This window comes from Vulpes lagopus, chromosome 10, assembly GCF_018345385.1.
Source record: "Vulpes lagopus strain Blue_001 chromosome 10, ASM1834538v1, whole genome shotgun sequence".
NCBI classification, from domain to species: domain Eukaryota; kingdom Metazoa; phylum Chordata; class Mammalia; order Carnivora; family Canidae; genus Vulpes; species Vulpes lagopus.
In genome coordinates this window covers 11481657-11495837 of record NC_054833.1, presented here as the reverse complement: position 1 = coordinate 11495837, position 14181 = coordinate 11481657, and the positions used below count along the sequence as shown (strand labels likewise).

The 14181-nt window shown below is 45.6% G+C and overlaps 1 protein-coding gene across 3 annotated transcripts in view; it reads left to right on the top strand.

Moving 5' to 3' along the window:
* Positions 1–14181, top strand: part of JARID2 (jumonji and AT-rich interaction domain containing 2) — a 258350-nt gene that overhangs the window by 206286 nt on the left and 37883 nt on the right. For all 3 annotated transcript variants that reach the window (XM_041770261.1, XM_041770263.1, XM_041770262.1), the window contains one exon: positions 3300–3476. In XM_041770261.1, coding sequence (XP_041626195.1) covers positions 3300–3476 — 177 coding nt within the window. The remainder of the gene's footprint in view (positions 1–3299; positions 3477–14181) is intronic.

Here is a 14181-nt window from a genome sequence, read left to right as displayed (position 1 = left end):
GACTATGAAGTTTAGTGAAATGGAAGGGCACGAGGGTACCCAAGAACATTCGGGAGGTCTGTTCTTCACGGGCAAAAGCAAATGGTTCACAAGGCTGCTCCCAGTGGACAGGTTACTGGTTGGCAGTGGCCTTGTGAACACAGGCCACCTAAAGGATGGTAAGGCTATACCCAGGAGGAGCTGGGTTGTGATGAGTGGCACCTGCAGGGGGGAGCCTTGGTACAAGCTGAGGATGTGATCTACAGGCATCATTTTGCCTTGGAGTAATTGGCTGACATGTCCCCCCTCCCCCACCCCCCACCCCTAGGTTCATTATTACTGAGTATTGAGCCTTTACCTTCCGCTTACCACTTCTCTCAAAAGTATTTCTTCCTTTCTCATATTGGCCTCTCCTCTGTTCCTCATCTGGTTTGAGAACCCATTGTTACCTTCTCTTCGATGATGCTTAGCCTCTGGGTCCAGATCAGCAGGTCAGCTGTCCTGATGAGAAGCACACACCCCTCTGCGTGTATCGCTGAGTCCCCGAACTTAGGGCAGGTGGACTCCTTCCCCACCTGACTGCAGAGCCAGCTTCCCCAGGACTTGGTGGTGGTTGGAGTTTCAGTGTGAGGATGCTCCTCAGAGACACCCCGTCCTCGAATTCTTCACATCTTAACCTGTGTCTTGTGTTAGTCTCTTTCTTCTAGAATACCTGGGAGGTTAGAGCAGTTGATTTGTATTTGCTGAGAAGCTGCCAGAACAGATGGATTCAAAAGATTGGTTATTTGCTGCCCTCGTGGAAGAAATGACCCTATGTGCCTGCTTTTAGGAATATTAACGAAACTTAGATGCTTCTAGACACCTTCTCCATTTTAGTTATTTGGAACATAACTACGTTCACCCCGTTCTTTCAAAATCTTGAGTAGGAGGAAATGGGATAATTGGTTCATGCTACTCATCCAAGGTTTGGGTCTTAAAACATCCTCAACAGATTCTGTTAAGCGGAAGTTAACGCTTTGTTTTTCATATGTTGCACTTGGATATTTAGCTGATTCTCCCTGAAACCTAGACCATGTTTATCCATGTTACTTCACCACCCCCAATCCCGCGACACCCCCCCCCCCCCCCCCAACGTGACTCCTCTATGGTCTTGGCTGCAGAGTTTGCTGCATTTCCTGCTGGGAGAGGAGACCCTGGAGGGCTGGAGGGACTGGCTGAACAGCCCCACCAGCATATTCCTTCCCCTGCTGGCCCCTGGTGGGTGGTGGAGTCCACGGGGGGCTGCAGGCTCTCCACACTCAGGCTGTTCACAGGCTGGTCAGAGTATCCACGATAGAGCTCTTCTTCACAAGAAATCAGACATGGGTAATTTAATATGGAAGGAACTTGAAGAGCTGATTCACTTGTTCCCTCTCATTTTGCTGAAGAGGGAAGTTTAATGATTGAGTCTGGAGCTTCCAAGAATTAAAGGTCCTTGCTAGGTCTGTCCAAACAGCATGTAACATGTTATATGCTAGGATGAGTAGGAGCCTGGCAAACAAACGTTTGTCTGTCTCATGAATGCTAAGGTATAGTTTGTCCTGCTTTGTCTAAAGTACTTATACAATTAGATTTGGTAACAAAAGATCTACCAGGATTGGTTGACTACGGAGGCACCCACCATGTACACAGCGGTGAGTGGTGAATCCTAATTGCCGACTCTGTGTTGGGGACTGGGAAGGGCACGGTCCCCTCTTTTCCTCGTCACTCTTGTTCTAGCCATGAAACCACTTTAGAACAAGTATAGGTATGTTGTTCCAGGGAAAATATGGCTATTTTTTTTCTTTTTTCTTTTTTTCTTTGTCTGTAGCTCCTGGTTTATAAGAACCTTCCTTCCATTGGAAACCTGCTTCTAATTGGAAATGATCAAAGGGGAGGAGACCAAGGGCTTTTGTCAGACCATAGCCAACTCTGTTCTGCCATTTACATCCTTTTGGAGTTTCGTTTCTACCCAGTGGTGTGACCCACATAATTTTCGAGGTTCTTAAAACTCAGAAAAGGTCGTGACAGCAATAGAAAGAAGGGGGCTTGGTGGTGCCTGTGTGGTCTTTGCATTTCTGCAAGATGGGTATTGGATTTGCCACTTCTGCTCCCTGATACACGCCTACTCATTCCCGGGTCATTGTTTAATTGTGTGGCTCAGAAGTTGGACCAGGATGGTTTCAACCTTTGTGCCTGAAGTTAGAGATCTCCTTTGGGGAAGAGAGCGGATTGATGACTTGTGTCTTTGTTGATACACAGGAGTGTGCGCTCATTCGCAGGAAAGCAGGCCATAAGAGAAATGAATTTCACACTTAATAGTTCTACTTGGTTGTAGCTCTCCCCAAAATACTTCATGCTTAAAAAGATTGACGTTGCTGGAAATTAATTTGGGGGATTTTCTCTGGAATTTTAAGCAGCCCCTAGTCCTAAACAATAACCAGTGAGTTGAGGGATCTTCTAAATTGTCACTGTTTGATAAAGAAGGGCTATGCTGTGCATCTCTGTAACATTGAGCCTTATCTTCTGGTGTTGCTGCTTTATCTTAAATTCAGAAGTGAAACATTTGGGGGCATGAGCAGAAGATTAAGGTATAAAAGGACAGGGATGTGAGGTTTTTCTCTTAGGAGGTTTTTTATTTTGTTTTTAAATCCATGTTTAGTTAGTCTTGTGTTGGAATTTATTTTAATAATTTTACATGCTATTAACCTGATAATGATATCAAAGTAGCTTCGAAATGTACTGTGATTTTTGGTGATCCACATCTCTTATTCTCCTCAATGTGAATACAAGACCGTTACCTTATAAAGGAAATGTCATATTCTGTTATTCCACCTGGTGTGTCTTTCATTTTTGAATTCATTTGCTTAAATTCATGGAATCTAGTAGGTAAAATGCATGCCTCAGAATAGTCCCGTTCTCTCTTCCTTGACGTTGTAAGTAGGTGTTTTTAATATTACTGATTTTTCCTCCTCCCTTGCTTAATTCACTTCTTGGTGGTTGTCAAATCTACCCCCCCCCCCCAAGTGATTCATATGAGATTTAAAATTTTTGAATTGTTGTGTTTGGTGGATGGCATCATCCTCCTACTGGGGGGATTTTTGCTTGAAATTCATTGAAAGGACACAGATGGAGTTTTATTTCCTGGGGGATTTTGAAAAATAAAAGTGGCAGTAGAAATGAACAGCTTTGTTTTATCTGCTCAGGCATGAGGATTTAGGTTTGTACCTTAATAAATGTCTCTACGTGTAATGCTGAGGACCCAGGCCTGTGCTCACAAGCTGTCTTCTTCAACCCACCAGGTTCTCCTGCGCTGCCCAACAGCATGGTATATTTCGGAAGCTCTCAGGACGAGGAGGACGTCGAGGAGGAAGACGATGAGACGGAAGACGTCAAAACAGCCACCAACAATGCTTCATCTTCATGCCAGTCAACCCCCAGGAAAGGAAAAACCCACAAGCATGTTCACAACGGGCATGGTAGGTCCATTCTTGATTTGGGGTAAAAAATGCTAGCATCTACAGCTTGGACCAAGAGAGCTGGAATAGGTCATCCGTTGAGATAGAAAATGAAGATGAAGGCTGCGTAGCTGGTTGATGGGTTCTGGACATTTCTGTAGATGCCAGGCACTAGCAGGGCAAAGAGGTGAGTACAATCCAGTGCAGCTGAGTATGTTCTAGATGAACAGATGGTTAAGACATGGATGTGGATATTCTTGCATTGTGGAGGCGATGATCAGTCCTGTAAGAGCTGCAGATAATGGGATTTGGAAGAGGAAGAGATCACATCCAAACAGGGATGGCCAAGAAGATCTCTTGGAAAATCTTTTGTCATCACCTTAAAATTACTGCAATTTTAGTGGGTGGAGGTCACGTAAAAAGAAAACCATGACTGAGCATGTGGAATCAAGTAAATGCACATATGTTATAAACCAGGCTGATTTTTCCCCCCTTGAGTGCTACAGTGTGTGGGAGGAGGACAGGAATGAGTATCAGTGAGGAATCCACTTAAGTCAGTTAGCCGTTGAAAATGTTCAGTGGCTTTTCAACAAGAAAGTGACTTAATTGGGGTTGTGCTCTGAAAAGATAGAGCTGGTATCAATTGTGAGGATTACATAAAGTGAAGGTACCTGAGGAAGTGGGGAGCATATGAGAAGGCTGGAATTTTAGATCATGGCCTGGCCAGAGGTAACAAGGTATCGGGAGTTCCTCATGGCATTATAGCTGGGAGAATGAGTGGGTGGGAGAGAAATGTGGCAGGAGTAGGGCTGGTAGGAGGACTTGGACCCACTGGGAAAGTAGGCAAGAAAAATAGGCCAGGAGAGGAGAGTCAGGCATGGAGTTTGGGACCAGGAGGTATTATGGCCATTTCCTGTTAGGATGCAAGGTGTCCCATTCATTTAGGGCTCAGAGACCCCTTGAGGTAGCCAGCCCGTCACTAGTGCTGTCAGTAAGTGATGGAGGCAAAGGAAGATGTCTCCTTCTCTCCTCCAGGGCCGTGCACTGAGCTCCCATTGTGGTTTTGGATTTCATGGGCAATAGAGGTTCCGGCCAAGCACAGGCTAGATGTGATAGGGATGTGTCTGGTTTTCACCGTTGTTGAGCATATCTACTTTGTCATTGTAACAATTATTTGTCCTGCCTCTTGATTAGGACTGTGTTTAGGAGGCCTGCAGGTATAGTAGAGGATGTGACCCTCTTTTTAAGAATTTAAAGTTGGGGAGATGAGGTTAATACTTTCAGTATAGAATACAAAATGATGACCTCACTTTGTCTAACCTTTGAACAAGGTTCCCCCCTGCAGCTGTGATCCTCAGGAAGTCTTGATAGTTGGAAGAGAGCTATGGATATAGGTTGGAATACAGGTGTAGGTATAGAGATGAACTTGGCCATGGCCATTCATGAACCATGGCATGTGGCCTGGTTGTGGGATGCTTGTCCCACCTGTGTGTTGGGACATTAGGACAGGATATTATTCTACAGAGTCAGAGGGAGTGGCTGAATGGAGTTGATAGCATGCCCTGCTGGTCAGGAGGAACAGTTCCAGTGTGGAGAATGGGAACCGGTAGATGGTCTTAGATGTGGAAATGAGATAAAATTAGATCAAGTTCAGAATGATTCCTTCAGTAGCCGAGCTGTCTGAAATGAAAAGAGAGATGTTGAAGGGTGTTCAAGGAAATCACCTTTGGGGGTGGAGGAGGGGCTAGACGTAGGGAACAGACAGACAGTGGTTCACATGAGCACAAGGGCGATTGGAAGCAAAGGTGAGCAGCTTTTCACTGCTGCCTGGAGAGCTAGGGCTGGAGGTAATAGAAAAGGAATTAGGAAGGGAGGTGATTTGGCAGTAGTTAAGAACTTTATTATCTACCTAGTTTGCAGTGATGGTGAGAGAGAGAACTCCAGAGAACATACTGGAAATGTATCATCCTGGTGCTCCTGGCTGGTGGAGTCAGAGGGGGGTGAGCTTTCTGAGGTAGAATGGAGCCGGAAAGCAGACCTCTGAGAATTTTTTTTGTTGTTGTTTGAATTCTTGAGATGGTATTTTCTGTTTTTACTTTTGATTTAATAGGAGTCGAGAGTAAATGAACAAGACTCCTCTCGGTTGGTCTCTGTGTCCATATGATAGAAATATATTTCATTAAGATAGGATATCAGAGTGGTTCCTTGATGCTATTTTATATTCTCTCACTGTGTTGGGGTGGGTGAATTCATCCATCTTTTAGGGTTTCTGGACCCAGTTCCAGCATGGGCAGGTGAGTTTCCCCTTTTCTCCAAAACATACCAGCAGTTCTTGGTCATCGTCAGGGTCCTGAGAATTAAACTCCACTCCAACACTGCCTGTACAGAGATTGCATCAGATTCCACAGGTGAAGGGCTAAGGCCTGGAAGACTGCCCCTCATCCCCCCTCAGATACACCACGATGTTACATGGACTTCTGATCCACCAGCTACACACTGGAGGTTCTAGCAACCTCCCCTCAGGTTTGATTGTGTTAGTGTGGCTCACAGAACTCAGGGAGACACTTACCTTCACTAGTTTGATAAAGGATATGATAAAGGATACAGGTCAAAGGCCATTTGGAGGCTGAGGTATGGGGATAGGGCACAGAGCTTCCACGCCCTCCCCATGCCCACCACTCTCTGCATCTCCGTGGTCTCCTAGGCCCGAAGCTCTTAGAACCCTATTGGGGTTCTATGCAGATGACATCATAAAGTCATGATTGACCAAGTCATTGGCCATTGGCTGATCCTCGTCCAGCCCTTCTCACCTTCTCAGAGGTCAGGGGGTTGGGGCTGAAAGTTCTAGTCCATTGCTCACATGGTTGGTTTTGCTGGTACTTTCCAAAGGGTCCCCTCACTAAAAATAATAGAAGACCTCAGTATCACTCTCAATGCTTAGGAAATTCCGGGGTTTGGGGAGCTATGAGTCAGGAATCATGAGTGAGAGCTAAATTTTTTTTTTTTTAAAGATTTCATTTATTTATTTGAGATAGAGAAGAGAGCATGAGTTGGGGAAGGGGTAAATGGAAAGAATAGCCAAGTAGACTCTGAGTGGGGAGCCCAGTATGAAGCTTGATCTCATGACCCCTGAGATCAGGACCTGAGCCGAAACCAAGGGTCGGACGCTTGACAGACTAAGCCACCCAGGTGTGCCCTTCCAATACATATCTTAATGACCAAATATAGATTTCTTATAAATCACACCATTGCAGTCAAGTCTGGTGAATTAATCCCATGTCTGCTTTTCCACTTGCAGTTGGGTCCTCACTTCCTTCTTTTCAGCTTGTTTGAACTTGCTGGTTCACTAGGCATTTTTCTCAATGATTCACCTTCCAGTGTCAAAAGTTACCCTCATTCACTGTGCACTGAGCTTACTGTAATTTCTTTTTTCAAGATTTTATTTATTCACGAGAGACAGAGAAGCAGAGACAGGCAGAGGGAGAAGCAGGCTCCCTGCAGGGAGCCTGATGTGGGACTTGATCCCTGGACCCTGGGATCATAACCTGAGCCGAAGGCAGATGCTCAACCGCTGAGCCCCCTGGAATTCTTTTTTCACGTGAGCTGCAGAGTGTTGAAGGGGCAGCAGATACATGGTTGCATTGTAATGTTTCATGAAGGTTGAAGATGAGGTGTGGGAATTGAGTGACCTTTTCTGAGGGAAGCAGGTAATGACCACGGTCACTGCCATTAGGAGTCAAGGAAAGAAATGTACACTTATCTATAGATACACATATCTGCATATATACACAGAGTAGACTTCTGATTTTTTTTAAAAGTCAGGAGATTGTTCTGTTTTAAATAGTTAACGTGTGAGTGAAAATTACATTGTGGCCACTGTAAAAGGGTTTTAAGGTTCACTTTGGAGATTCATGTGTTGAAATAATCTGGGGTTCTTTTTGTATAGGGAATTTTAAGTCTCTTGGATAGGGGGCTGTGGGGGGAACAGTGTGTGTCTTTTGATGTAGTGGAGGGGGTGCCTGAACTGAGCACCCACACACCCCTTACTGTCTTTTCTGCTTGTGCTCTTGCGTTCTCTTCCTTCTTCCCCAACTGTGCTGGCTTCTCTGGAGATACAGTGCAAGATAGAGGAGCAACAAGGAGCCTGCCCAAACCAGCTGGGCTTCACTAGGGTGCCAACTGCGCCCATACCTAAAGACACACATCCCACACTTTCCTTGATGACACTTGTAGAAACCAAAGGTGCAAGGCCCATGATTTCTTCTCTGCATTAATTCTAATAAACGCTGGTTCCTGTGCATCTACTTCTGATGACAGTTTTCTTCATTATGGATCCTACGTACATCTCTCTCTTCTTAAAATTGTATTTCATATAGTGTGTGTGACTGTGTACTATAATCTACAGTATATATATATATATATATATATACATATATATATATATATATATACATGTACATACATATATATTTTCTAGGGAATGAAGTTTCTTTTGGGAGGAGGACAATTAAGACAAAGGGCCCCCACTGTGAAGTCTCCCAAAGTGGTTGGCTTACAGCGTTCATTAGATTGAGTTTCCTCCGTGATCAACTTGTCCCCCCAACCTCCAGTCCTTTGTCTTTGTGATTATGTCAGTTTTTGAGCTGGGAAGGGATCAGCTGCAGTTTCAAAGGTTTGCCTTTGGTTTCAACTCCAGTAGAGTCCCAGAGCCCATTGTAGTGAGAACCCATGAGGCTCTGTACCCACCTAACAATGGGGGAGAGATGTTGGAGAGAGAACTGTGGGCCCAGGTGATCTGTCCTTGTGTGTAGGTGTCTGCCAGATGGCAGTCCCTCCTGCAGGGCCATAGTGTTGTGTGAAGCCCTGGCCTCATTCATGGGGTCTCTCAGTATGGGATGTGCTCATTTCCACAGCAGTCACTCATCCTCTGTGGGCATTTCCCTCTGGAACTCAGTTCTCTTGCTCTTCGGTAGCCCCATAGAAAAGTAGGAATTTGTATTGTGTCTGAGTTGGTACTGTTGTTGCCATGGGCTTGGACACCTTCCACACCCTTTATATTCTAAACAAACATGGTTGTTAGCAAAGTTATTCTACGGTGAGGTGTTCAGAAGGCCAGACACATCAAACCAGAGGTACCACTATATCATCTCCACTGTAACATCTCCTGCAAAATTAGGTGTGAGTTGTTGGCAAATGTGAACGCCTGTGAGTGTTAGAGAAAGATCTTGTTTGCTTATTTCTGAAAATGTTGTATTTGTGGAGGATTTGGAAGGGAGCTCTGGAAATCATTTCACGGGGGAAATGTTGAAACACAATCTTAGCCTTATTGAGGGCAAGATCTTGCCTTATTAACTAACCACTTACAGAATTTTATGGAGTTAATTTTTGTGTCATACATAAGTTTAACTTACGCGCACATAGAAAACATGCAGAAGACCTTGCTTTTGGAAGATAACCGAGATGAAAAAGGAATCTGGACCTTTCCCCCAAGGAGCTGATGGTATGGGACACTCCTTGGAGAATCCATCAGAAACTACGACATTTCAGGCTCTTCTGCGTGTGTTTTTCTGATCACACAGGCTTAATGTCTGGTCTGTCTATGCCCTCCTCCCTGTCACTTAGTGTTTCTCACTCCTTTGCTGTTTCTTCTGGTGTCTCCCTATTGGGCCGTGCCATCTATATTATGACTTTGAGATGCCTTCCTCACATTCAGGTTCAAACATCCTCCATAGAAAGGGGCCGTTCAGTACCAGCAGCCAAGGTACTCAAGTCTTTGGACTCTATTACAAAGTAATGTTCTGTAGTTTCTGGTATATGTTTGACGGGGTTTGTGAATTTTGTTTTCCCTTCTTGGCATCTGAGCACCAAATCTTTTGTAAGGTCACACAGAAAGACAACAGAACCAGAGATTTAGCATCAGGGAGCCCTCTAATGCAGACAGCCGGGCCTTCTTTCTCCCCCTGCCTCTCTCTTTCCCAACCTTCCTGAAATTAAGCACTTTCCTTGGCACAGGTATTCAGTGATCACATTTGAAGTTTGGAAAGATAAACCAGGACAGCGTTTTGAGGGACAGGTCGTGCACAGCTTGGAGGCAGAAATAAAAAGAGACCCGTTGAGAGATTGCTCACCTAGTGCTTATGTGAGCCTGAGGTTTTCATCTAGGTGCCGCAGGATCGAAATGGAAAGGTTGCATTAGGCAAATGGTTGACACACGGGGATAGGGGATAGCTGGCCTGTTGTCAGTGGAAGTATGGATGCATTCGGAAATGTGTGCAGGTACGTTTGCTGTCCGCCTGTGATGCTCCATGGGGCATCCTCCTGGGGAAGGGCTGTGAGTGGATTAGCTTGAGTTCCTACTCTGGAGTCACCCTGACTTATGCCAGCTGAGTTAAGTCAGCCTTTGACCTTTCATGTTGATGTGGTAGGTGCAGCAGAAGGAGAGAAAGCACAGTGCTCCCAAGCCCAGGCTTCAGCCTGTGACCTGCTCGGCTTTCAGGTCTGCCAGCAACATTTGCTAGCTGCCTCTCTTTGAGCAAGTTTCTTCACCATTTTTTAGCCTCAGAGCCCTCATCTGGAAGAGGGGGAGCAAGTGAGGTCTGGAGGTTCTTCGTTAGCTGTGTATGTAGCCACGTTCATAGTTAGTGGGTGATTTCTCTGACTCATTTTGGTAGGTGGTCTCACACATCTGCATTTCTGTGTAAAGATGTGATTTGAGGGCTGTTTCCCAGGCATGACAAGAAGACTATAGAGGTTCCAGGACGTGTTTGCCTACATTATCTCCATCTCCTGTACATGCATCCTTGTGAAGGGGTTGGGGCGGGGAGTGGTCTTGCTTACGGTAGAGGACATGGAAGTTCTGAGGTCCTAACACTATCATCATAGGTGGCAGGCAGATTACAGCCAAGAGTCGAGGTTTTGGAAATGCTGCCAGCCCCCTACAGGATTCTGCATCAGGGAGAGGGGAACATTGATGTTATGTGATGCACAGTCTGTGTTGTGATGATGGAGGTGACTCCTGTCTGTTAGGCAGTATCTGAATGCCAGCCCCACCAGCTGCTGTCTGAGGTACACAGCTCTGCTCTGGTCTCCACCCGTGCTGCCGCTCAGTTGGCTTTCATGTCGTTGGCAGCCAAATGATTAAAACTTAAAGGGTGGCAGTGCTTTTCTGTGAGGCCAGTGAAAGGGAGGAAGTTGAAGCCAGCCTCAGAACGGTACGTGCTGTTAGCAATGCTCCTCTAATTTCAGGTGACCCAGAGGAAGATGAATGGTTTTGTTGAAAAAAAGAAAAGTCGAAAGAGCCCACAAGTAAAAAGAAAAAAAAAAAGAGAAGTCCTCTTTGGAGAAGGCCAGTTTCAGCCAATGTTGTAGAGGAACATGGGGCTTTCTCTCTCTCTCTCTCTCTCTCCTCCCTTTCTCTCATTACCTGGTTAGGTGAGCTGCCTCACCCTATCCATTCTCCATCCTCTCTCATATTAAGGAGGCAGGTGATAAGGAAACCAACTGCCATCAGCAGTTTATTAAAGCAAGTCCTGGTGATGATTGGGAGTCTGTCCTCAGGCAGGAGAATATGAAGATATTCCTGCAGGCACAATTTTCCACAGTAGAGAAAGGAGTTCGCAATACTAGAAGCTCATCACCAGCTTCACCCAAAAGCGTTCCAAGTAAAATGTAGTGGTCGTTGAAAATGGAATATTCAGCATTGCACAGTTTACCCAGCCATTTCTACATAATTGGAATTATATTGTAAAAGCAGATTGCCCATCATGTGTTTGTTCTTTTTTTTTCTCCTGTTCAGTTCCTACAAAGGTCTCAATCAGCATCAAATAGTCACCAGGAGCTTCATGTTGTGCCTCTTTACAAGAATGAGTTCCTGAGGGAGACATTTAACTTCTCTAATTCTTAATTTCCTCTTCCATGAAATGAGTAGGATAGAGTAGGTTAGCATTCGTTTGTTCATTTCTATCCCAGCATTAAGAACAATGTAGTGTACCTGTCTCATGTCTAGGGATAGTCACCGTTGGGATCTCTTATAATGGCTGGTGGGCATTGCCATGTGTTCAGGTGGATGGACATTTCCAAGATATCACCTCTTTAGCTTGGTGACGATCCCTAACTCAAATTTGGGCCTGGATGAGGGCATCATTATTGTGTGGTCAAGCAGGTCCTCAAAACCGTTATTTTCACATGAGAAAAGTGGAAAGCAAGCTGCGTGTTCCTGCTTCTCCATGACTGGGTACTGTTGTCAGAGTGGTGCGTCTCCCTGCCTTTGTGCGCCAGAGATGTCGAGGTCTGTGGGAAGTCTGGGAACACCGGTTTCCTTCCCAAGGAGGATAACCATCACTCACACATGAGGAAGTAAATGCATGGAAAACAAAATGTGGAATGTTAGCACTTTATTATTAAAGTAGTTTGGCCGAAAGCCCTGATTAGACCACGTGTCCAGGAGAACAGTTTTATTTGGGCTGCATAAGTTCAAAGAAACCAGAATCCAAACTCCTGATAGTGTCCTGCTTTATCTTGTTTCTCACCAAAAGTTGGACACTGTCTCCCTGCTGCCCCCAGACTCTGAGTGAAGCAGAAGGGGTTTCCTGTGGAGCAGGCATGTGGCTCAGGGCATGGAAGCAAGGTATGACACCTGGCCCCACACACCACCATCCTGCTGTTGGTGTCTGATTGGGCCTGTGACCACGCCCCTCCTCCGTGGGCACATAGCCATGACCCCAGCAGTCTCCTGCAAGGGCCTGGTGTCCCTAGGCAGATGTTCAGTTTTGCAGACATGACCCCAAACTCTCATGTTCTCGTTTCTAATCCGCTGAGCATCCTCATGGACAATGCGTTTGTTTATTAAAATGCATCATCTGAAGTGACAGACAGCATAACGCGCGTTTGCAGCCCTGGGTTAACACTCCAGGTCACAGTAACGATGCCTTCGGCATCTTTTGGTTCACCAACTCTTCAGAGTGTCCAGAATCCTCTTCCATATACAGAACCTCACATGATCCTAAGCAGAGAGCCCTTAGGTAATCCCTATCTGGAAACAAAACAACACCATCAAAACACTGCTCTGGGGATATTTATGTTACAAGTTGATACTTGAAATGGTTTAGTTTTTGAAAAGTTCTCCTAACTGGTCATTTTTCTTCCAGCAGGATGAGCCCTGTAGGCTAGAGGCATGAATACATGCGTTTGGAATGAATTTGGCGTCAGTTTTCCTCCCGCTGTCACTGTGGCCAGGCGTTCTCCTTCTCCTTTGCAGAGGGGAACTTGGGGAAAGTTCATTGCTCACATGAGCCACGTAGGGTATGTTTTTCACATGCTTTTTTGCCCTTTTGAAAAACGGGAGGAACAGCACGGAGCATCATTCCTCTTCGCGCTTGTCTCTTTCTGAACAGGGACATTTCTCAGAAGACTTTTTAAACAACGTGTCATTGGACTCCCAGCTGGAATGGTTTAATTGCTTTTGGATTCACACCGGGGGCATGTTGTGTGAGGGCCAAAAAGCAGTCATTTGGACGAGTTTACCACATTTCTGCCTCGGAGGTGTATTCCACCCTCTTGGTGTCTGGGCGCTGCAGGGCGGGGGGTGTGCAGGCGGGGCCCAGGTTCTCACCATAGCCGCGGGCAGGGAGGAGATGCTCTGCCACCTACAAATGCTGCTTTCTTCATGGGGTATCCTCTTCACCTCTTTTTCACCTCTGGCAGCTTCATTTTTTTTCCCCTTCCTCCTGTCGGAGGCAAGTGAGTTTCCCCAAAAGTTGGACAATGGGCTGAGAGTGTATTTTAAAGAGCAGTGGTACGTGTGCTGAAGGATGTGTTGCTCACCACCGTCCACTTCTGTATTTAGGGCCACTTGGCATAGTGGTTTGCAAGCATCCTGCTGGCTCTTGTCTCCCAATAGGGCTGCAACCTTTCTTTGTTTTTGTTTTCTTATCTCTAAAGAAGAATAGGAGTGCCTTTTTCAAAGATTTTTGTGAGGTGTGTGTGTGTGTGTGTGTGTGTGTCTGGTGAAAAAGTGCAGTGTTCCATGCAGGATCTCAGGGACCCATACACACTTAGGACAGTGGGCTGGTGCCTCTCCTATCTTAGCGTGGAGACGCCTCTTCCTGGTAATGGCAGAGCTGCTCCGCTCTAGGGTGAAGGGCTTCTACAGATTTCAGTGACAGCCGAAGGGCTCAAGCTTCTGGCTCAGATGCCTCCCTAACTGGCTGTCAGAGGGCCAGGTATTTAACCCCCTGAAAATCTCCCTTTTCCCATTTGTAAATAGCTGATAACACGTGGCTTTTTCAATTGGAGTCGGAGAGGGGGAGGTTGGGATGTGGCCACTGATGGGCGTAGGGTTTCAATTTGGGGTGATGACAACATTTTAAACTCGTGTTGTGGTATTGGAGTGCAGGGCTCTGAATATACAAAAATCCATTGGATTGGTCGGTATGCTTTAAATGGGCAAATTACACGATATGCGAATTATAGCTTATTAAAGATAAACAAAAATCTGTTATGACCAAATGAGTGACAGATGCACTTAGCACCGTGCCTGATGCTTGGTGAGTTCTTAAAAAGTGGATGCTGGCCACAGTCCTCTTCCTGGCGTCATACCCCATGACTCTTCTAAAGAATTGGAACACCCTGTGGTTCTGAAAAAATGAATATATTGTATTAGATTTTCAGAATCTTTAATCAGCTTTGTTGTCCAAAATTGACTGGGATGTGTTTATATCATACACAC